At 42.6% G+C, this 25,312-nt stretch overlaps 1 protein-coding gene across 3 annotated transcripts in view; it reads left to right on the top strand.

The window, feature by feature from the left end:
• Nucleotides 1-25,312, top strand: part of LOC141047235 (uncharacterized) — a 376,268-nt gene that overhangs the window by 41,550 nt on the left and 309,406 nt on the right. The window contains exon 7 of one of the 3 annotated variants that reach the window (XM_073542217.1): nucleotides 20,545-21,967. The exons of the other annotated variants lie outside the window; for them this stretch is intronic. Within the exon in view, the coding sequence (XP_073398318.1) occupies nucleotides 20,545-21,776 (1,232 nt within the window). The 3' untranslated portion in view covers nucleotides 21,777-21,967. Of the gene's footprint in view, nucleotides 1-20,544; nucleotides 21,968-25,312 lie in introns of those variants that run through there. 3 annotated transcript variants of the gene reach the window in all.

Below are 25,312 nucleotides of genomic sequence, written 5' to 3' on the forward strand. Positions count from 1 at the left end.
TGTAACATACATACTACGTATATACTACATGCATACTACATACATACTACATACATGCTACATACTACATGCATGCTACATACATACTACATGCATGCTACATACATACTACATGCATGCTACATACATACTACATGCATGCTACATACATACTACATGCATGCTACATACATACTACATGCATGCTACATACATACTACATGCTACATACATACTACATACATACTACATACATACTACATATATACTACATGCATGCTACATACATACTACATGCATGCTACATACATACTACATGCTACATATATACTACATGCATGCTACATACATACTACATGCTACATACATACTACATACATACTACATGCATGCTACATACAATACATTCATACAATACATACATAGACATACAGTACATATAACATAGAGTAACATACTTACCAATACTTGTCACATTGTTCCCCGAAGCCATTGTCGTCTACGGAATAAATATTAACATAAACCACAAAAATACTCACCCATGATCCGAAGCAGTCCACGAGTGTGTCCCACGACGATCTTGGGTAGAGAACTGCAGCATCAGCTGATGCTGCCGCTCTCTACGGGCTGCAGGAATCCAATGACGGAAGGTAGGTATCCTTCCGCACTGTATTCCTCCGCCACTTAAAAAAAAAAAAAAAGTCCCTAGTCTCACTTTATGCCATTGCTGCATGGGAAATTTATTTATTTAATATTTATTCCGTAGACGACAATGGCTTCGGGGAACAATGTGACAAGTATTGGTAAGTATGTTACTCTATGTTATATGTACTGTATGTCTATGTATGTATTGTATGTAGCATGCATGTAGTATGTATGTAGTATATATGTGGTATGTATGTAGCATGTAGTATGTATGTAGCATGCATGTAGTATGTATGTAGTATATATGTGGTATGTATGTAGCATGTAGTATGTATGTAGCATGTATGTAGCATGCATGTAGTATGTATGTAGTATGTAGCATGCATGTAGTATGTAAGTATGTAGCATGTAGTATGTATGTAACATGCATGTAGTATATATGTAGTATGTATGTAGCATGTAGTATGTATGTAGCATGCATGTAGTATATATGTGGTATGTATGTAGCATGTATGTAGCATGCATGTAGTATATATGTGGTATGTATGTAGCATGTATGTAGCATGCATGTAGTATATATGTGGTATGTATGTAGCATGCATGTAGTATATATGTGGTATGTATGTAGCATGTATGTAGCATGCATGTAGTATATATGTGGTATGTATGTAGCATGTATGTAGCATGCATGTAGTATATATGTGGTATGTATGTAGCATGTATGTAGCATGCATGTAGTATATATGTGGTATGTATGTAGCATGTATGTAGCATGCATGTAGTATGTATGTATGTAGCATGTAGTATGTATGTAGCAAGCATGTAGTATGTATGTAGCATGCATGTAGTATGTATGTAGCATGCATGTAGTATATATGTGGTATGTATGTAGCATGTAGCATGTATGTAGCATGCATGTAGTATATATGTGGTATGTATGTAGCATGTATGTAGCATGCATGTAGTATATATGTGGTATGTATGTATGTAGTATGTATGTAGTATGTATGTGGTATGCATGTAGCATGCAGTATGTATGTAGTATATATGTGGTATGTATGTAGCATGTGGTATGTATGTAGCATGTAGTATGTAGCATGCAGTATGTATGTAGCATGCAGTATGTATGTAGCATGCAGTATGTATGTAGCATGCAGTATGTATGTAGCATGCAGTATGTATGTAGCATGCATGTAGCATGCAGTATGTATGTAGCATGCATGTAGCATGTAGTATGTATGTAGCATGCATGTAGTATATATGTAGTATGTATGTAGCATGCATGTAGTATATATGTGGTATGTATGTAGCATGCATGTAGTATATATGTGGTATGTATGTAGCATGCATGTAGTATATATGTGGTATGTATGTAGCATGTATGTAGCATGCATGTAGTATGTATGTGGTATGTATGTAGCATGTAGTATGTATGTAGCATGTAGTATGTATGTAGCATGCATGTAGTATGTATGTAGTATGTATGTGGTATGTATGTAGCATGTAGTATGCATGTAGTGTATATATGTGGTATGTATGTAGCATGTAGTATGTATGTAGTATATATGTGGTATGTATGTAGCATGTAGTATGTATGTAGCATGCATGTAGCATGCATGTAGTATGTATGTAGCATGCATGTAGTATATATGTAGTATGTAGTATGTATGTAGCATGCATGTAGTATATATGTGGTATGTATGTAGCATGTAGTATGTATGTAGCATGTATGTAGTATGTATGTAGTATATATATATATATATTTTTTTTTTTTTTAAACATTTAACACATTAGCCGGATGATGGGACTACTACTGTCCCATCATTGGCTAATGTGTCAATCACTGTCATGGTAGCAGGCATCGCCCGATGGGACTTGTAGTCCCATCGGACGATGCCTGCACAGCCCCCCGGCAGGCCGGCACAGCCCCCCGGGCAGGCCGGCACAGCCCCCCGGGCAGGCCGGCACAGCCCCCCGGGCAGGCCGGCACAGCCCCTCGGGCAGGCCGGCACAGCCCCCCGGGCAGGCCGGCACAGCCCCCCGGGCAGGCCGGCACAGCCCCCCGGCAGGCCGGCACAGCCCCCCGGCAGGCCGGTACAGACCCCCACAGGGTGCACAGACCACCGGCAGGCCGGCACAGCCCCCCGGCAGGCCGGTACAGACCCCCACAGGGTGCACAGACCACCGGCAGGCCGGCACAGCCCCCCGGCAGGCCTGTACAGACCCCGGGCAGTCCACACAGCCCCCCGGCAGGCCGGCAGAGACCCCCGGAAGGCCCGAAATGACGGCGCATCATGATGCGCACACACCGCGCATCATGATGACGTCATTTCGGCTGTCAATCAACTTTGAACTTCCGATTCCGATGCCCATGCCCGATATTGAAAAAATATCGGATGTCGGTATCGGAATTCCGATACAGCAAGTATCGGCCGATACCCGATACTTTCGGTATTGGAATGCTCAACACTAGTCACAAATAGTAAATCAAATCCCCCTTTATTACCCCGTTAGTTAGGGAAAAATAATAAAATAAAAAAAAATGTATTTCCATTTTCCGACTTGGGCTGAGATTAGGGTTAGGGGTGTGTTGGGGTTAGGGTTGGAGTTAGAATTGGGAGGTTTCCACTGGTTGGGAACTTCAGGTGCTCTCCAAACGCAACATGGCGTCTGATCTCAATTCCAGCCAATTCTGCGTTGAAAAAGTCAAATGGTGCTCCTTCTCTTCCATGCTCTGCCATGCGCCCAAACAGTGTTTTACACCCACATATAGGGTATCAGTGTACTCAGGACAAATTGCAAAACAACTTTTGGGGTCCAATTTCTCCTGTAACCTTTAAGAAAGTAAAAAAATTGGGGGTAAAAATATCTTTTTTGTGGAAAAAAAATGATTTTTTTTATTTTCACGCCCGGGCGTTATATACTTCTGTTAAGCACTTGGGGGTTCAAAGTGCACACCACACATCTAGGTAAGTTCCTTAAGGGGTCTAGTTTCCAAAATTGGGTCACTTTTGTGGATTTTCAACAGTTTAGGCACATCAGATGCTCTCCAAACGCGACATGACACCTGCAGACCATTCCATCAAAGTCTGCATTCCAAAATGTCACTACTTCCCTTCCGAGCCCCATTGTGTGCCCATACAGTAGATTTCTCCCACATATGGGATATCAGCATACTCAGGACAAATTGGACAACAACTTTTGTGGTCCAATTTCTCCTGTTACACTTGGGAAAATAAAAAAAACGGGGACTAAAAGATCATGTTTGTGGAAAAAATATGATTTTGTACTTTTCAAGACCGGGCGTTATAAACTTCTGTGAAGCCCTTGGGGGTTCAAAGTTCTCACCACACATCTAGATAAAGTTAGGTCCGTATATATCTGGACAGAGACAACATTTTTCTAATTTTGTTTCTACAGTCATGGCCAAAAGTTTTGAGAATGACACAAATATTAATTTTTACAAAGTCTACTGCTTCATTTTTTCTAATGGCAATTTGCATATACTCCAGAATGTTATAAAGAGTGATCAGCTTAACAGCAATTACTTGCAAAGTCAATATTTGCCTAGAAAATGAACTTTATCCCCCAAAACACATTTCAACATCATTGCAGCCCTGCCTTAAAAGGACCAGCTAACATCGTTTCAGTGATTGCTCCATTAACACAGGTGTGGGTGTTGATGAGGACAGGGCTGAAGATCAATCTGTCATGATTAAGTAAGAATGACACCACTGGACACTTTAAAAGGAGGCTGGTGCTTGGCATCATTGTTTCTCTTCTGTTAACCATTGTTATCGCTAAAGAAACACGTGCAGTCATCATTGCACTGCACAAAAATGGCCTAACAGGGAAGAGTATCGCAGCTAGAAAGATTGCACCTCAGTCAACAATCTATCGCATCATCAAGAACTTCAAGGAGAGAGGTTCCATTGTTGCCAAAAAGGCTCCAGGGCGCCCAAGAAAGACCAGCAAGCGCCAGGACCGTCTCTTAAAAGTGTTTCAGCTGCGGGATCGGGCTACCAGCAGTGCAGAGCTTGCTCAGGAATGACAGCAGGCAGGTGTGAGTGCATCTGCACGCACTGTGAGGCGGAGACTCTTGGAGCAAGGCCTGGTCTCAAGGAGGGCAGCAAAGAAGCCACTTCTCTCCAGGAAAAACATCATGGACAGACTGATATTCTGCAAGAGGTACAGGGAGTGGACTGCTGAGGACTGGGGTAAAGTCATTTTCTCTGATGAATCCCCTTTACGATTGTTTGGGACATCTGGAAAACGGCTTATTCGGAGAAGACCAGGTGAGCGCTACCACAAGTCTTGTCTCATGCCAACTGTCAAGCATCCTGAAACCATACATGTGTGGGGTTGCTTCTCAGCCAAGGGAATGGCCTCTCTCTCTCAGTCTTGCCTAAAAACACAGCCATGAATAAAGAATGGTACCAGAATGTCCTCCAAGAGCAACTTCTCCCAACCGTCCAAGAGCAGTTTGGCGATCAACAATGCCTTTTTCAACATGATAGAGCACCTTGCCATAAAGCAAAGGTGATAACTAAATGGCTCAGGGAACAAAACATAGAGATTTTGGGACCATGGCCTGGAAACTCCCTAGGTCTTAATCCCATTGAGAACTTGTGGTCAATCATCAAGAGACGGGTGGACAAACAAAAACCTTCAAATTCAGACAAAATAAAAGCATTGATTTTGCAAGAATGGACTGCTATCAGTCAGGATTTGATCCAGAAGTTGATTGAGAGCATGCCAGGGAGAATTGCTGAGGTCCTGAAGAAGAAGGGTCAACACTGCAAATATTGACTTGCTGCATTAACTCATTCTAACTGTCAATATAACCTTTTGTTACTCATAATATGATTGCAATTATATTTCTGTATGTGATAAAAACATCTGACAAACACACATAAAAACCAGAGGCCAGCAGATCATGTGAAAATATAATATTTGTGTCATTCTCAAAACTTTTGGCCATGACTGTAGACATTACCACAATGAATTTTAAACAAAACAATTCAGATGCAGTTGAAGTTCAGACTTTCAGCTTTCATTTGAGGGTATCCACATTAAAATTGGATGAAGGGTTTAGGAGTTTCAGCTCTTTAACATGTGCCACCCTGTTTTTAAAGGGACCAAAAGTAATTGGACAGATTAAATAATTGTAAATAAAATGTTCATTTCTAGTACTTGGTTGAAAACCCTTTGTTGGCAATGACTGCCTGAAGTCTTGAACTCATGGACATCACCAGACACTGTGTTTTCTCCTTTTTGATGCTCTGCCAGGCCTTCACTGCGGTGGTTTTCAGTTGCTGTTTGTTTGTGGGCCTTTCTGTCTGAAGTTTAGTCTTTAACAAGTGAAATGCATGCTCAATTGGATTGAGATCAGGTGACTGACTTGGCCATTCAAGAATATTCCACTTCTTTGCTTTAATAAAATCCTGGGTTGCTTTTGGCTTTATGTTTTGGGTCATTGTCCATCTGTAGTATGAAGCGACAACCAATCAGTTTGGCTGCATTTGGCTGGATCTTAGCACACAGTATGGCTCTGAATACATAGTAACATAGTTTTGAAGGCTGAAGGAAGACTTTATGTCCATCTAGTTCAGCCTATTTTTAGTGCAGTTGTTCTGCATTGTTGATCCTGGGGAAGGCAAAAATCCCACAGAGTAGAAGCCAATTTTCTCCATAGGGGAAAAAAAATTCCTTCCCCTAAGCTGGGTCAACCATCTACCTATAATATTCTGTTATTCGTAACCTTCTATACTGTTACTCACAAGAAAAGCATCCATTCCTTTCTTAAATTCATTCAGTGAGTTGGCCATCACCACTTCCTCAGGAAGAGAATTCCAGAGCCTCACTGCTCTTACCGTGAAGAACCCTCTTCTATGCTGGTGCAGAAATTGTCTTTCCTCCAAACGAAGAGAATGCCTCCTTGTTCTTGTCACAGTCCTTGGTACAAACAGTTCATTAGATAGATCTCTGTATTGCCCTCAGAATTTATTCGGCTGGTTCTGTCCTGTGTCACATCATCAATAAACACTAGTGACCCAGTGCCACTGGCAGCCATACATGCCCAAGCCATCACACTGCCTCCGCCGTGTTTTACAGATAATGTGGTATGCTTTGGATCATGAGCTGTACCATGCCTTCGCCATACTTTTCTCTTTCCATCATTCTGGTAGAGGTTGATCTTGGTTTCACCTGTCCAAAGAATGTTCTTCCAGAACTGTGCTGGCTTTTTTAGATTTTTTTTTTTTAGCAAAGTCCAGTCTAGCCTTTTGATTCTTGATGCTTATGAGTGGTTTGCACCGTGCAGTGAACCCTCTGTATTTACTTTCATGCAGTCTTCTCTTTATGGTAGATTTGGATATTGATATGCCTACCTCCTGGAGAGTGGGGTTCACTTGGTTGGCTGTTGTGAAGGGGTTTCTCTTCACCATGGAGATTATTCTGCGATCATCCACCACTGTTGTCTTCCGTGGGCGCCCAGGTCTTTTTGCATTGATGAGTTCACCAGTGCTTTCTTTCTTTCTCAGTATGTACCAAACTGTAGATTTTGCCACTCCTAATGTTGTAGCAATTTCTCCGATAGTTTTTTTCTGTTTTTGCAGCTTAAGGAAGGCTTGTTTCACCTGCATGGAGAGCTCCTTTGACCGCATGTTTCCTTCACAGCGAAACCTTCCAAATGCAAGCACCACACCTCAAATCAAGTCCAGGCCTTTTATCTGCTTAATTGAGAATGACATAACGAAGGGATTGCCCACACCTGTCCATGAAATAGCCTTGGAGTCAATTGTCCAATTACTTTTGGTCCCTTTAAAAACAGGGTGGCACATGTTAAGGAGCTGAAACTCCTCAACCCTAAATCCAATTTTAATGTGGATACCCTCAAATGAAAGCTGAAAGTCTGAACTTCAACTGCATCTGAATTGTTTTGTTTAAAATTCATTTGTGGTAATGCCTAGAACCAAAACTAGAGAAATGTCTCTGTCCGAATATATATATATATATATATATGGACCTAACTGTAAGTTCCTTGGGGGGTCTAGTTTCCAAAATGGTGTCATTTGTGGGGGGTTTCCAATGTTTTGGCACATCAGGGGCTTTCTAAATGTGACATGGCGTCCGATCTCAATTCCAGCCAGCAAGGTCAAATGGCGCTGCTTCCCTTCTGAGCTCTGCGCCCAAATACCGGTAGTCGTTTACACCCACATAAGGGGTATCAGCGTACTCAGGACAAATTACCAAATAACCTTTACGGTCCTGTTACCCTTGGGAAAATAAAAAAAAAAAATTGGACATGAAGTAATTTTTTTGTGAAAAAAAGTTGAATGTTCATTTTTAAACATTCAAAAAATTCCTGTGAAGCACCTGAAGGGCTAATAAACTTTTTGAATGTGGTTTTGAGCACCTTGAGAGGTGCAGTTTTTAGAATGGTATCAATTTGGGTATTTTCTATCATATAGACTCCTCAAAGTGACTTGAAATGTGATGTGGTCCGTAAAAATGAAATAGTGTTGCAAAAAAATGAGAAATCACTGGTCATCTTTTAACCCTTATAACTTCCTAACAAAAAAAAAAATTTGGTTCCAAACAGGGCTGTGGAGTCGGTGCTCATTTTGGTGGAGTTGGAGTCGGTATAAAATGGACCGACTCCGACTCCTAAAATATATAATAAATTGGGTACAGTAGTTCAATGCAGAATGTGCTGAATATTTTTTAATAGGAATTTGGGAAAGTTATGAAATGTCCTATAAATGACTGTTCTATTCCTGATCTAAGGCTACATTCACACACAGCGTTTTTCCTGCGTTTTTTGAGAATATGTTTTTCAGTTGCAAAAGCAGATCAGCTTTTCAAAAAACCGCATCACCTGAAAGGTTTTTGAGCTCATAGATAATGTTTTCAATAGCAAAAGCAGATTAGAAATCTGCTCTATCTATATATCCATTTATCCATATCTGTCTATCCATATCATATCTGTACCAAAAAGAATGAAAGCCGGATAGCACACAGACTAACACTCCTTTTTTTTTTAGCACCAGTTAGGTACACCTCATAGCTGCCCAAAAGGACGTCCAGGACAGGCATTGCTCGTCTTCAGTAACATCAACATCAATTGATAGTTGGAATAAATAGACTGCATTCATCACCACATCTTCTTAAAGGTGCAGGCTTTATTTTCAAGTGTAGGGGTGTGCAGTATGAGGTTCAGCAGCAGCTGAGGTGTGCAGTATGAAATTCTGCGGAACAGCATGAGGTTCTACCCCCCCCAGGTTTGATCCTGGCTACGCTCATAGTGTGAATGTAGCCTGAGGATCTAGGCTTTGTCTTAGCTGAGATAAGTCATAGTGTGTGTGTGTGTGTGTGTGTGTGTGTGTGTGTGTGTATATATGTGTGTGTGTGTATATATATATATATATATATATATATATATATATATATATATTATTTATATATATATATATATATATAATATTTATATATATATATACACACAGTACAGACCAAAAGTTTGGACACACCTCATTCAAAGGGTTTTCTTTATTTTCATGACTATGAAAATTGTAGATTCACTCTGAAGGCATCAAGACTGTGAATTAACACATGTGGAATTATATAATTAGCAAAAAAGTGTGAAATAACTGAAAATATGTCTTATATTCTAGATTCTTCAAAGTAGCCACCTTTTGCTTTGATTACTGCTTTGCACACTCTTGGCATTCTCTTGATGAGCTTCAAGAGGTAGTCACCGAAAATGGTTTTCACTTCACAGGTGTGCCCTGTCAGGTTTAATAAGTGGGATTTTTTGCCTTATAAATGGGGTTGGGACCATCAGTTGTGTTGTGCTGAAGTCTGGTGGATACACAGGTGATAGTCCTACTGAATAACTGTTAGAATTTGTATTATGGCAAGAAAAAAGCAGCTAAGTAAAGGAAAAACGAGTGGCCATCATTACTTTAAGAAATGAAGGTCAGTCAGTTTGAAAAATTGGGAAAACTTTGAAAGTGTCCCCAAGTGCAGTGGCAAAAAACATCAAGCGCTACAAAGAAACTGGCTCTCATGAGGACTGCCCCAGGAAAGGAAGACCAAGAGTCACCTCTGCTGCGGAGGATAAGTTCATCCTTGTCACCAGCTTCAGAAATTGCAGGTTAACAGCAGTTCAGATTAGAGACCAGGTCAATGCCACACAGAGTTCTAGCAGCAGGCACATCTCTACAACAACTGTTAAGAGGAGACTTTGTGCAGCAGGCCTTCATGGTAAAATAGCTGCTAGGAAACCACTGCTAAGGACAGGCCACAAGCAGAAGAGACTTGTTTGGGCTAAAGAACACAAGGAATGGACATTAGACCAGTGGAAATCTGTGCTTTGGTCTGATGAGTCCAAATTTGAGATCTTTGGTTCCAACCACCGTGTCTTTGTGCGACGCGGAAAAGGTGAACGGATGGACTCTACATGCCTGGTTCCCACTGTGAAGCATGGAGGAGGAGGTGAGATGGTGTGGGGGTGCTTTGCTGGTGACACTGTTGGGGATTTATTCAAAATTGAAGGCATACTGAACCAGCATGGCTACCACAGCATCTTGCAGCGGCATGCTATTCCATCCGGTTTGTGTTTAGTTGGACCATCATTTATTTTTCAACAGAACAATGACCCCAAACACACCTCCAGGCTGTGTAAGGGCTATTTGACCAAGAAGGAGAGTGATGGGGTGCTACACCAGTTGACCTGGCCTCCAGAGTCACCAAACCTGAACCCAATCGAGATGGTTTGGGGTGAGCTGGACTGCAGAGTGAAGGCAAAAGGGCCAACAAGTGCTATGCATCTCTGGGAACTCCTTCAAGACTGTTGGAAGACCATTTCCGGTGACCACCTCTTGAAGCTCATCAAGAGAATGCCAAGAGTGTGCAAAGCAGAAATCAAAGCAAAAGGTGGCTACTTTGAAGAACCTAGAATATAAGACATATTTTCAGTTGTTTCACACTTTTTTGTTAATTATATAATTCCACATGTAATTCATTGTTTTGATGCCTTCAGAATGAATCTACAATTTTCATAGTCATGAAAATAAAGAACATTTTGAATAAGAAGGTGTGTCCAAACTTTTGATCTATACTGTATATATGTAATCGATATTATACAGTGTATTACATATTTACAATTTATTACAGTTTTTTGTGTTCTAAAGTTGTATTCCAATAAATAGATATTATGTTCTACCTAAATATCTTGATTATTGGATCATAGAAATGATCAAATGTCCGATGTTCACATTGTACTACAATACATTTTTCACTTAAATATAAGCAATATATGTGGGTGTCGGAATCGGAGTCGGTGTAAGGGAAATTGAGGAGTCGGAGTCGCAGGTTTGGCTTACCGACTCCACAGCCCTGGTTCCAAAATTGTTCTGATGGAAAGTAAACATAACGTATTTTCCGGCGTATAAGACGACTTTTTAACCCCTGAAAATCTGCTTAAAAGTCAGGGGTCGTCTTATACGCCGAGTGCATATGGCGGGGGAGTGGTCCCGATGAAGAAGAGAGGGTGTAGGTGGTGTTATCCCCTTTTACCTCATTGGTGGCAGCGGTGCGGCAGCTCCTCCTTCAGCAGTGTGGTGGCTCTGTGCTTGGGGTCATCGGCGGCGGCTCCTGTTTGTCCAGCGTGGGGGCGCTGTGCTGGGGGACGGCTGCGGCGGCTCGTTCCAGCGTCGGGGCTCCGGCATTTCCCATAACCCGGAGGCCCAGGCAGCTCCATTCCTGCGATGGGGTGACCTCTGGCAACAATCCTTCTAAGGATTAATTCCGGAGTATATAGGTTGCAGTATTAGGTAGGCAGGGGAGTGTACGTTGCTCTATACATATCAGTGCAAGGCCTTCAGGCACTGTATGTGTGTATGTAGATCACTGCATACATCAAGAGGGTCCATTCCATTACTGTATGCTGCTGCTGCCTATAACATATATTGACCGTATATACCTAGCCCCAGGTATAATTGGCTAGGAAACACCAATCCAGAGCCCTTTTTTTTCTCCATTTGCTTTTTCACACTGCACAATACAGCCAGATCCTTTTCCTAGCACAGCATGAAAATCCAGCAATTTTAAAGAGGTCCCAAAAATCACTTTTAAGGGTGCAAAGAAATCTTTCATTTTTATGTGGTACAGTAGAGTAGAAATTTTTGAGTGTCTTACCCAATTTCTTGACACCAATTTGCTGAACCCCCCCCAAAAAAATACATACAGGCCACTTTTTACAGTGTGGTTTATCTGTGACACGCCTCATCCATCCGTGTGCTAAAAAATTGGGTCATTTTTGGTCTAAATTCCATTTTTTTGCTGTCTGTCACTCTATACAGCACTATTTTGCTTTTTTTTTTTTTTAAAAAAAAAGAAAACATTCCCCATATTTGGCAGCTTGATATCTCCGTGCCAGGCCTCATATATCTGCGTGGTCCAAGTTTGGCCATTTTAGGCTGGTATTCCAATGTTTTTCCTGTCTTTTACTCAAGTTATATACAGCACTAGTTTGCATTTAAAAAACAAACAAAACAGACCACATATTTGGTAGTGTGGTATCGCTATCAGATGTGTGATGTATTTGTGGCCTACAAATTATGGCAAGTCAGGCCTACATTCCACTGTATTTGCTGTCAGTTACCCTATTTCTCTACACTATTTTGGGGTAAAAAAAAAATACAGGCCACATATTGAACAGTCTAGTATCTCCGTGAAAATACTTCTGTTTCAAGTTGTTATGGCTACATCATGACTGTCTTAAATGCTCCAACTACTACCACATCATCATCTGCCTCAAGGCAGTCACTGTGCAGAATGAAAGTCTGACAAACCATCACCTACTAATACCGAACTGGTTGCACGATGACTTGAAAAAGGAGCCCCTGCATTTTTTATAACAGAAGCTAGAGATTTTGACATTTCGTCTGCATTTCAAGAGGTGTCAGTTGGAGAGCATGGTGGTCGTAGATGTGACTTCTACACTACCACCCGAGCTGCCACCTCTCCACCACCCTAGGTGCCGCACCCCCGACCTTCTGTCTCTTCTCCATTGTCCCGTAGAATGTAAGTCCACAAGGACAAGGTCCTCCCTCCTCTGTACCGTGGTGCTATATAAATAAATAGACAAACACTATAAGGGTGTTTCTGTCACGCTGTTCTGTTTGTATTTGGTTGTCAGCATGCTTTGCTTTAACCCCTTACTCCTTTCCCCCTAATTGAGCTGAGATACTGCTGGCTTTTACCTGTGTGGAGCCTGCTCGGTTCCCTGCTCTGCTGCGTAGCTGCACATGTGGTGTTGGGTCTTTGCTCTGCTGCTTGACCATTCGCATGTGCAGTCCCTAGTCGCCGCTGTGGAAGCTGTCCGCGGGTTGTGAGGTAATTTGCAGCTGGTGCATGACTTTCCACGTGTGTCTTGGCTGGCAGCCATGGCCAGGTGCTCTAGGCTGCAGTTCCTGCACTGACTGTGCTGTAATGGTTTCTGTGTGTGCTTAGGGTGTGAGCAGCCACACCTTCCCTGCTTTTATCAGGGTTAGTGTGTGTACTTGAAATGCTGTCCCCAGCCAATGGCTGAGGGGCAGCTCCTTTATAAACTTACCCTGCCCTATGGGAGGGGCCAGTGCTACTCACAAAGCTCCTCGACTTTGCTATGTGTGTCTCGTGTCTGTGGACCTTGTCTGTCTCGGTTATGGTACCAAATTCCCTGCCTTGATGCCTGCTTTGTCCTGTTCCCTCGCCCGGCCCCGGAGGCGGTATATCCGGGCCTGAATCCATGATCCTGTACCTGTCCTTTACCTCACCCTGTCTAAATTCGCCCTGCCCTGGAGGCGGTGTATCCAGGCTTGTATCCTTGATCCTGTCCTGTACATGACAATTAACCCGATAAAGTCCACCAATGCTACAATGGCACTTCCTTACCTATATACATAAACCAAGGAGGCAGTATTTAAACTAACACCAAAAGAAGAGAGCCATAGATAAATGACAAAATAAGTTTATTTGATCAATTAAAATACATAAAAATGCTACCTATATTCATATCAAACAAACATACCCCTGAGGAACAGCACAGTGGGGATACAAAAAACCTTAAAGTATTTACTTTGGCACGCCATGTAAAGGAGAATGAATAAATACGTCAGTATCTTAATGGAAAGAGGCTCCAGAAAGTACAATTAGCCAGAGGCATTACTAGTTATAGTGCCCTCCTTCCATATAGTCTACTATGAATGCAACTATACCGCCAATACATATTAAAGATAACAACAGTGCCAATAATATAAGAACGTGTACTTACTAATCAGAAAGAAAGATGTAAAAGGCCCGCAGTGCTGTCCCCGCGCCCCAACGCGCGTTTCGCCCGCTTGCTTCTTCCGGGGGCGTTTATTCATTCTCCTTTACATGGCGTGCCAAAGTAAATAATTTAAGGTTTTTTGTATCCCCACTGTGCTGTTCCTCAGGGGTATGTTTGTTTGATATGAATATAGGTAGCATTTTTATGTATTTTAATTGATCAAATAAACTTATTTTGTCATTTATCTATGGTTCTCTTCTTTTGGAGTTAGTTTAAATACTGCCTCCTTGGTTTCTGTACATGACAATGTCTGAACTGTCTGCTGTGTTATATTCCTGGAATCCCTCAGTGTTTGGAGCCCCGCACCCAATGACTCTGAGACTCTTGTAACTGTTCCTGCTGAGCATCTACTATGCTGTGCTCTGACTACCATGCGGTGTTAGCTCCATGCAGGCCCAGCAATCCTGCGGTGTTAGCACCATAACGCTTGAGTTCCTTCCTAGGTTCGATGCCCGGAGCCTGTCGACCGCAGTCTGGAACTTGATGACAGCTGCCTGGAGCTGGATGACTGGAGTGGTGCCTGTAGGTCGTGTTGGATGTCCGGAACCAAACGACTCCCATCTGATGTGTGCTGGTGACTCTGATGTCCTGTGGGTGACCCTAATGTCCTGATGACCTCGTGTATCCTGATGTCCTGATGACCTCGTGTGTCCTGATGACCTCGTGTGTCCTGATGTCCTGATGACCTCGTGTGTCCTGATGTCCTGCCTGTGTCTCGATGTCCCGCTTATGAGTGCCTCGGTGATCCGATGGTGCCTTGGGGTCCACTGGGTGATACCCTTTTGGGAGGTGTGGAATCGGGAGCCTGGTTTAGCCCTGTTTTGTCTATGTACTGTGACTTTACATTAAACTTTATTTATACCTGAAGTTGTGTGGTGTTATCTAGTCCTACGTGTCTTCTTTGTCCACATGTCCTCTGTGGTATAGAGGGTCCATATTGCGTCCCTGGAGGATGCTCGCCGTCAGCGTGGAGGCGCCTGCTGGGCCGCGTCTGCGGCCGCAGTCGTGACAGTTTCCACTAGACAATCCATCCAACACGTTATTGAATCAAAATCTTGTTTTTCTGACAACTCTGTTCAGCTGTGCACAAACTGTCAAATTGGTAGCTAAATCCCAGTGGGTCTTGGCACAGTGTCATGTTGGCTACAGTCCCCAGATGTTATCTAGATCCCTAATCTCACCTCTACTTTACCAGCATGATGAATTAATAGGAAAAGCACATGGTAATGATGGAGCTGTTGCTTTCTTGCCAAAGAGACTCAATAAGATCAATGAGGTGGTTAGCCGCACATGGAATGGAGAAATAGTAAAGATGACAATTAGTTTCACATTTGAGTTAAAAGACACTTCACCAATTTGCTTTCACTTTTACAGCATTATATTCCAAAGCCTTGAAGAAAAAGATGACTATATTGTGAAGCAAATAGGTATGAATAATTATCACCCAAATGATGTTACATAGGTTGTGTATGTTCTTATTTATCAGTGGGGAATTGATTTACCACCGAAATTTTGAAGTATGAGACTAGTGTCATCTTGTGGATTGATATGAGCCACAAAGTCCTTCTAAGTGAAACTGTTCTGGATGTAATGTACAGTTTTCTCTTGAAAACTGGAAGAACATGCCTTCTATGATGCTTGTATTAATGAACTGATTGGCCCGATATGTACGGAGTCAGGATGAACGGGCTACGGGTACCTATGCTGCATCGGGTCCGGAACTGTCAAGGCTGTGTCCCCTGTTTCCCAGGGGAAGGAATAGGGCAACGGACAGGCCCCATTACCCAGGAAGAGGGGGCGTGTTTAGACAGGAAACCTGGCCGGAAGCTGAGGGAAAAAAATGCAAAGCAGGAGTGAGTCCTCAGCTGAGAGCGTGTGAGCAGCAAGAGGGGGCAGTGCACTACGCGCCCGAAGCGCCGAACTGTGATGAACTGCAGCAGACAGACAGATCCGGTGACCTTGAGGCAAGGGGCCAACTTAAGAGAAAGCGGGCATGACAGCAGAGATTTTTGGCGTGGACACGCAGCGCACAGGAGCCTGAGCAGTGTGCTCCGTCCTTAGAGCACTGGCGCTGCAAAGGACTGTTCCCGTTGGCTCCCGCCACTAAAAGCGGTACTGTCACCGTCAGAGAGCGAGGCGCCGTGTGCTCCTTGACAGCTCATATGAGCAGTAGAGAGAGCCAATCCATGCCACGTGTTCACCGTGGATAACCAACAATTATAAGGCACAGAGGACATTGGTACGGTCAGCAAGGTACTCCCTCAGCATTTTCCCAAACTTTTCACCTCCTTACTGACCAAAATCACACGTATTCCTGCTATATCATCCTTCTTTTCTGCTCGCTTTCAAAAAGTGGACATGGACAAATCAGAATACATCATCTTTCAAGCATCTCACGCTGAGTAGACATGAGAGCTGTGTATGCATCATTCGGTACCATTTTAGTAAGAGGGAAACGTTGCCCAAGAGAAAATGATTTTTCAGACATTCACGGCCTTTTTTGCACATTTTTTGCAGCTGTGATCTTCATCTTCTTGGTGTGGATGTGATAAATTTCAGTGTTGTCATCAACACCATCACCGTCCATATCTTGTAAAGAGGAAATCTGGTGTTTCCAAGGGTCGTGGTTATGTACGTTTAGTGGCATTCCTTTAATAGTGTTCGTTACACTAGGACAAATAATTTTCGACTGGGACATTTGGATATTATTGGTAATATGTATGGGTGAAGATGAAGAAGCTTGTGCCACGGGTGTGTTTATAGTTACAGACGGTGAACTCCTCTTTAAACTTAGTTTTTCATGAGCATCCATCAGTTTGTTTAGTTTTCCTCCAACACTGATCTGCTTTCTCCAATTCAGCATCTCGCGAACATGTTGCACTATGCCCTTTATACAGACACATGCATCTTTGGCAACATATTTTGGACATTCCTGCCATCACCATGCCCCTTTTCCTGATCACTTCATCCCACGATTCATCCGCTATATTTTTACTAAAAACCTGCACCTTCCCAGCAGCAACTGTGTAGGAAAACATGTTTCAGTATTGCAAGGTGTTAATGATGCCCCTAAAGAGAAAAAAATGTACACACTATGTTGATATGTACCCCCAGGGGGAAATGTTTGTCAGCCCATACACTTAGTGTATGGGCATTCCAAGTTTAGATGAAACGCTCCATTGTAATGTGAATTTTTTATGAAACCCTCCCCCACATTACTTCCAAGGGGGATTGTAGTGCGTGCAAATTAGGGCCAGGCCTTGCATTCACTTCATGGACAAACTTTTATGGTAATCAAAAATAAAATAATAATGGAAACTTTTGTTACATGTGGCCATCCAGTACGTGGTATCAAAGGCTTATTGGGGTGCATATGACTTGGCAGCAGGGCAGGCCTTGCTGCAATGCATAAGAAAAGTGTATGGGAGTACAAAATGAATGTGAAGTGGATTTTCCTGTGCCCATCCAGTACCTGGCTTCAAAAGCTTATTTGGGTGCATGAAACTTTGGGGCAGGCCAGGTCTTGCATTCAATGCAACATTTTTTCAGGAAGCCCTCCTGTACCTCTTGTCAAAGGGGTATTGGGGTGCGTCGTAATTCTTGGCAGCCCATCCACTCACTGCATAGGCAATAATAGCATACGAGACCCACTGTTTAATAATGGCCCTTAAAGCAGATTAATGCTGCTTGATGCCCCTGTAAAAATAGGCCCTGTGACTTTCAGAGCCCCTCCTTCATAAATGAAACAAGATGTCTGCTTATGTGTCACACACCTGGCAAGCTAGGGTTGGTAAATGTTACAATAACATTTCCCAGTGAATGCATTTGTATTGGTTGAAAGCAATGCTAAAGTTGCAAAACGCCTCAATAACGCTGTGTGAAAATAGCCCAAGTGGTCGAGGAACATTTTTGTTTTGGGTTAATTATTAACCTGGAAAGGATGTTCCTTAAAGGGGTTGTCCGGGCTTTTCACATAATCTCAGTACATATCTGGGCTGCAGAATTATGACAATAAGTAATTTACTTTCTGTCACTAGTTTGCACGGTTTTCTAGATATTCTGAACAGAACGTCCGGGGGGGCTGCTAGAGGGGGAGGATTTGTTACTGTGTGATGAGGGCTTCTTCAGGTGGACGGGGAGGGCCTGTAGCTATGGAGGGTGGGGTTGTTGCTATAGAGGGCATGTTTGGAGTAAAGTAGGTTACGACTAGTTCTCATTTCAATGCCATAGCACCCCCCCCTTTCACGTTCTGTTCAGAATATCTAGAAAACTGTGCAAACTAGTGACAGAAAGTAAATTACTTATTGTCATAATTCTGCAGCCCAGATATGTACTGAGATTATGTGAAAAGCCCGGACAACCCCTTTAACATATTTCCAAGCAAAATCCATTTTGATTTCGTTTTTGTAGGGTTTTTATGGTGCACGTGTAAAAAGGGTGTAAAACTCTGACAACATTGTTTAGAGCTGTGACCAAAGAATGAGAAATGCTTCCAGGGGCAGTTGCCATGATGTTCCCATGTCATTTGAGCAGTGTTTCCATAATTTTCTGACATTTTTAGACCTTGAAAGGACCTCCAGGGGGGATCGTGATAAAAATGCTCAGGTCTCCCATAGACTTACTTTGAGCTCGTTGTTCTGTCCAAGTACCTGAATATTCCAATTTGCTCGACACGAGCACCTGTGCATTTTAGTGATCCCTCATCACTAGATAATAGGAAACAAATTTACATTACAAATTATTTTCCAACTTCTCTTGAATACGACAATACCCTATATACGATTGTACACTACTGTCTGGTCATATGGCAGGGTTCAGAAGGGAAAGCGCACCATTAAGCTATATGACGGCAAATTTTGCTGGAATAGTTTGAAGGCAAAATTTATTGGGAGCACTGTTCCTATTCACCTGGCAGCTCAAAAGATGGCTATAATGAAGAGGCTTAGCGCTATTTACTGCTAGACTGGACAATACTGCTTGTTTCAGGCACCCTAATCTTCACAGCTGAACAGTGCCTGTGCCACCCAGAGCTTCTGTTTTTAACATCTCCTCCTTCACTGATGCTGCTTGCATAATGAATTAAATGGTGATTGATAACAGAAGCAAATGTCGCGTTAGCAGATCCCATGGAAAATGGGACACACCGTTTGTGGAAGTCCTAATGTAACAATAGCAGAAATCCAGAGGAGTTGAAATCCTAAGTGGGTTTTTCTTATTATAGTGATGCTAAATATATGTGGTTTAGACACATTGCATGGCTCAGAAGAGAGGGGAAGATTTGACTTTGAAAGTGCGGATTTTTCTGGATTGGTTTATGGAAGCCATGTAGCTCTTCAAGAGTCTGAGCCACTAATAATGTGTTAATCTGTTTTTCCTCAAGGCTAGTTTCACACTAGCGTATGGCTGAGGTGTGGAGGCCTGCGGACTTCCTCTGTGAAGCTCTGCCAACGGCCGCACCTCCTCCCGTCAGCTCCTCCTACCTCGGTGTGCATACCCTATCTTTAGTATTGGGTATGCAGGCCGTGCTGATGTATGAAGATGCCTCCGCATGCATCGTTTTGACGGTGCGGCGACCGCACCAAAATGCAAAGCGTTGCGTTCGGCACAGGTCGCGACACTGTCAAAACGATGCATGCGGAGGCATCCGCATACATCAGCACAGCCTGCGTACCCAATGCTAAAGATGGGGTACGCACGCCAAGGTAGGTAGGCGGAGCTGATGGGAGGAGGTGCGGCAATGGGCAGAGCTTCACAGAGGAAGTCTGCAGGCCTCCGCACCCCAGCCATACACTAGTGTGAAAGTAGCCTAACAGATTATGGACTTGAGTGGGAACTTGTTTTTTTGAGATGAGATGTTTTTATTGGTATAGTTTACACCTACATAAAATATTTCTGTAAGAAAAAAGGAATAGGGAACGAGAAAAGTCGGCTCGCCATTTGCAGTCTCTTTCCAAGACTGAGTTCCACGCACAGAGCCGCTTGGGCGTGCAAGTTCTAAAGAATGAAGAAAAAAGGTACTCCAGTGTAGAAAAATATAGAACTTCGTCTTTAATGGAAAAAAATCATAAAAGCAGGCACAATACAGACAACATATAGATCCCAGAGAGCAACCAACCGACGTGTTCCAACACTCCGGTCTTAATCATGGTTAATGATTAAGACCGGAGTGTAAAAATGCGTTGGTTGGTAGCGCTCTCGGATCTATATGTTGTCCGTGTTGTGCCTGGTTTTAATGATTTTTTTTTTTTTTTTTTCATTAAAGACAAAGTTTTATATTTTTCAGCGCTGGAGTACCTTTTTTCTTCATACATACAATCTTTGTTTTTTGATTCTATATTTGGGAGGCAGAATGAACAAACAGCTGAACCATGCTCAACTGGTTTATCATCTAAGTTTTTCTATTAGACTGTGAACTGTCATTGTCTTGGTAAATCATTCAATATGTTTACATAACTTGTCATTTTTACAGTCAGCTTAAGTAGAAATTTTTAAAAATTTGAAATTCAAGGATATTCTCAAATAATTGTTTTTTTTTTTCTTAGGAGATGGCTGTACCAGGAGACCAGAAGGACAGCTGACAGCTTCAATTTTTAAATCAGATGATCTCAAAATCCCACAGGATGCGACTGAAGTGAATGCCATTCTGTCATCTGATCCTTTGAAACAGGTCGTTTCTTCTGATTTATTGTTGACTACTAAGGGTAATGAATGTCATAAAATAAGCATTAAAAAACAATATGCTCCTAAAGCAAATAAGTCATTTTCACATTCAGAATACGGAAATAGTGTTCCCCTCAGAAAGTCATTTCTTAAACATCAAAAAATTCACACAATAGAGAAAAAATTTTCTTGTTCCAAGTGTGGGAAATATTTTAACCATAAATGTAATCTTGTTAGACACCAGAGAACTCACACAGGGGAGAAGCCTTTTTCCTGTTCAGAATGTGGGAAGTGTTTTAACCAGAAATCAAATTTTGTTAATCACCAGCGAACCCATACAGGGGAGAAGCCTTTTTCTTGTTCAGAATGTGAGAAGTGTTTTAACCGGAAATCAACTTTTGTTAATCATCAGCGAACCCACACAGGAGAGAAGCCTTTTTCCTGTTCAGAATGTGGGAAGTGTTTTAGTGAGAAATCACATTTTGTTAATCACCAGCGAACCCATACAGGGGAGAAGCCTTTCTCTTGTTCAGAATGTGGGAAGTGTTTTACCTGGAAATCAACTTTTGTTAATCATCAGCGAACCCACACAGGAGAGATGCCTTTTTCCTGTTCAGAATGTGGGAAGTGTTTTAGTGAGAAATCACATTTTGTTAATCACCAGCGAACCCATACAGGGGAGAAGCCTTTCTCTTGTTCAGAATGTGGGAAGTGTTTTAACCGGAAATCAACTTTTGTTAATCATCAGCGAATCCACACAGGAGAGAAGCCTTTTTCCTGTTCAGAATGTGGGAAGTGTTTTAGTGAGAAATCACATTTTGTTAATCACCAGCGAACCCATACAGGAGAGAAGCCTTTTTCTTGTTCAGAATGTGGGAAGTGTTTTAATCGGAAATCAACTTTTGTTAATCATCAGCGAACCCACACAGGAGAGAAGCCTTTTTCCTGTTCAGAATGTGGGAAATGTTTTAGCCAGAAAGCGCATCTGGCTGGCCACCAGAGAACTCACACAGGGGAGAAGCCATTTTCATGTACAAAATGTGAGAAATGTTTTGTGAATAAATCAAATCTTCTTAGTCACCAGAAATCTCACACAGGGGAGAAGGCATTTTAATGTTTAGAATGTGGGAAATGTTTTAACTAGAAATAAGATGTTGTTAGTCACAAAATAATTCACACAGGAGAGAATCCTTTTTCATGTAATGTGGAAAATGTTTTACACGGAAATTAACTCTTAAAGGGAACCTGTCCCCTCCCCCCAGGCGTTAAGTAAAAGAGCCACCTTGTGCAGCACTAATGCTGCATTCTGTCAAGGTGGCTCTTTTATTTAGCGTCCCTTCCACCGAAGAAAGAAATGATCGTTTTTAAAATTGGTCAGACATGCCTGAAGTTAGACCGGGGGGCAGGTCTTTCCCCCTCCGATAGTCGCCTCACATCCATCAGTCATTTCTTCCTTCAGTCTTTGCTCCGCCTCCTCAGCGTTCATTTGAAATCCTGCCGCCTGCGCTGTACTATATTTCTTGGGCATGCGCAGTTAGCGCTGCCCGTGCTCTGACATCACATCATGTCCTTCATATTGCGCCTGCGTAGACACGCGGCCAGAGATCCCGCCCCGCAGTCTCTTCTGATTTATTCACACTGTGGGACTGGGAATCTTGGGCATGTGCCGTAGTTCTCTGTGGCTCTCCCGCAAATCCCTCCACCTCTTTCCTACTGTGCAGCGTAATAGGAATCATCAGCTCATCACTAATTCCTATGACGCTGCACAGTAGGAAAGAGGCGGCGGGATTTGAGGGAGAGCCGCAGAGAACTACGGCACATGCTCAAGATTCCCAGCCCCACAGTGTGAATAAATCAGAAGAGACTGCGGGGCGGGATCTCTGGCCGCGTGTCCACGCAGGCGCGATAGGAAAGACATGATGTGATGTCATATGACGGGTAGCACTAACTGCGCATACACAAGAAAATATATTACAGCGCAGGCGCCAGGATTTCAAATGAACGCTGAGGAGGTGGAGCAAAGACTGAAGGAAGAAATGACTGATGGATGTGAGGCGACTATGTCAGAGGGGGAAAGACCTGCCCCCCGGTCTAATATCAGGTATGTCTGACCAATTTTAAAAATGATTATTTCTGTGGTGGAAGGGATGTTAAATAAAAGAGCCACTTTGAAAGAATGCAGCATTAATGCTGCACAAGGTGGCTCTTTTACTTAACGCCTCAGGGTGCGGTAATATGCACTGATTACATTCTTTTACTTTGTCGCTTGGATATGTCTTTTAGAGCTCATTGCTGTCATACCCTGCACTGGCTTATACTGGCTATATGATCCTCTATTTGTTCATTCTTTCCAATGCTGACTGATTTGATTATTTTGTTATATCTTTGGAGCATCCTTTATCATAATTCTCTGCACTAATTTATGTTGATCATATCATGTCCAAATTTTTTTCATATATTCATCTATATATGGTATTCTAATACTTTGATGGATGCATTAGCATTTAATAAATTGACCATTTAAATCATATGCACTGATGTTACTCTCTAAGCACTTTCTATATGCATCCATTTTGGATATTTTCTGTGTTTATTGCCTCTCGCTGTGGTGATCTTTCTGTAGTGCCCTCATTTAAAAAAAAAAAAAAAAATATACTGATATTTCACATGTATTGCTTTTTTTAATTTAATCTCAATAAAGATTGTAATATTTTAGACATAGCTTTCTTTTGTTTTTTGGATGATTTATCACTGAAGCTGTCTGTTTTCTAGGCCTTTTTTCATTTTTTGAAGATTTATTACTATAACTATTGGCCAAATGGACCAGGTTCTTCTGGCAACTTCGATTTAGCCTGCACTCTGTGAGAAATCTAAATCCCAGTCGCCTAAAGGACCAGGTCCTTCTGCCAACTTGGATTTAGCCTGCTCTCGGTGAGAAAGCTAAATCCTAGTTGGCTAAAGGGCCAGGTCCCTGTGAGTGTTTTAATACTAGATCTAGCAGGCTAAAGGACCAGGTCCTTCTAACAACTTGGATTTAGCCTGCTCTCTGTGAGATAGCTAAATCCCAGTCGCCTAAAGCACCAGGTCCTTCTGCCAACTTGAATTTAGCCTTCTCTCTGTGAGAAAGCTAAATCCCAGTTGGCTAAAGGACCAGGTCCCTGTGAGTGTCTTAATACTAGATCTAGCAGGCTAAATTTTCCTACTGATTTCAGGGTGTAGAATACACTGCACCCATTACATCCATGACCAGGTACTTTTGACAACTTGGATTTAGCCTGCTCTCTGTGAGAAAGCTAAATCCCAGTTGGCTAAAGGACCAGGTCTCTGTGAGTGTTTTAATACTAGACCTAGCAGGCTAATGGACCAGGTCCTTCTGCCAACTTGGATTTAGCCTGCTCTCTGTGAGAAAGCTAAATCCCAGTTGGCTAAAGGACCAGGTCCTTCTGCCAACTTTGATTTAGCCTGCTCTCTGTGAGAAAGCTAAATCCCAGTTGGCTAAAGGACCAGGTCCCTGTGGGTGTTTTAATACTAGATCTAGCAGGCTAAATTACCAGGTCCTTCTGCCAACTTGAATTTAGCCTGCTCTCTGTGAGAAAGCTAAATGCCAGTTGGCTAAAGGACCAGGTCCTTGTGAGTGTTTTGAGGGTATGTGCACACGCAGCGGATTCTGCTGCCTATCCGCAGCGGTTTTGGCCCTGCAGATCCGCAGCAGTTTCTGCTGCGGTGTACAGTACCATTAAAATCAATGACAAATGAAAAACGCAGTGCAGATAGTTTTCAAAACCGCAGCATGTCAATTCTTTGTGCGGATTCCGCTGCGGTTTGGCACCTGCTCCATGACAGGTGTCCAACCGCAAGGGAAAACCGCAGGCTAAACAGCAGAAAAACGGCAGATAAACTGCAGGTCCTTTGACCTGCGGTTTTTTGGCAAATCCGCAGGACAATCTGCAGCGTGTGCAAACACCCTAATACTAGATCTAGCAGGCTAAATTTTTCCACTGATTTCAGGGTGTAGAATACACTGCACCCATTACATCCATGACCAGGTCCTTTTGACAACTTGGATTTAGCCTGCTCTCTGTGAGAAAGCTAAATCCCAGTTGGCTAAAGGACCAGGTCCCTGTGAGTGTTTTAATACTATACCTAGCAGGCTAAAGAACCAGGTCCTTTTGACATCTTGGATTTAGCCTGCTCTCTGTGAGAAAGCTAAATCCCAGTTGGCTAAAGGACCAGGTCCCTGTGAGTGTTTTAATACTAGACCCAGGCTAAAGAACCAGGTCCTTTTGATAACTTGGATTTAGCCTGCTCTCTGTGAGAAAGCTAAATCCCAGTTGGCTAAAGGACAAGGTCCCTGTGAGTGTTTTAATACTAGATCTAGCAGGCTAAAGGACCAGGTCCTTCTGCCAACTTGAATTTAGCCTGCTCTCTGTGAGAAAGCTAAATCCCAGTCGCCTAAAGGACCAGGTCCTTCTGCCAACTTGGATTTAGCCTGCTCTCTGTGAGAAAGCTAAATCCCAGTCGCCTAAAGGACCAGGTCCTTCTGCCAACTTGGATTTAGCCTGATCTCTGTGAGAAAGCTGAATCCCAGTTGGCTAAAGGACCAGGTCCCTGTGAGTGTTTTAATACTAGATCTAGCAGGCTAAAGGACCA

This window comes from Dendrobates tinctorius, unplaced genomic scaffold (genome assembly GCF_039654945.1).
Source record: "Dendrobates tinctorius isolate UK_male_01 unplaced genomic scaffold, ASM3965494v1 ptg000126l, whole genome shotgun sequence".
In the NCBI taxonomy this organism is placed as follows: domain Eukaryota; kingdom Metazoa; phylum Chordata; class Amphibia; order Anura; family Dendrobatidae; genus Dendrobates; species Dendrobates tinctorius.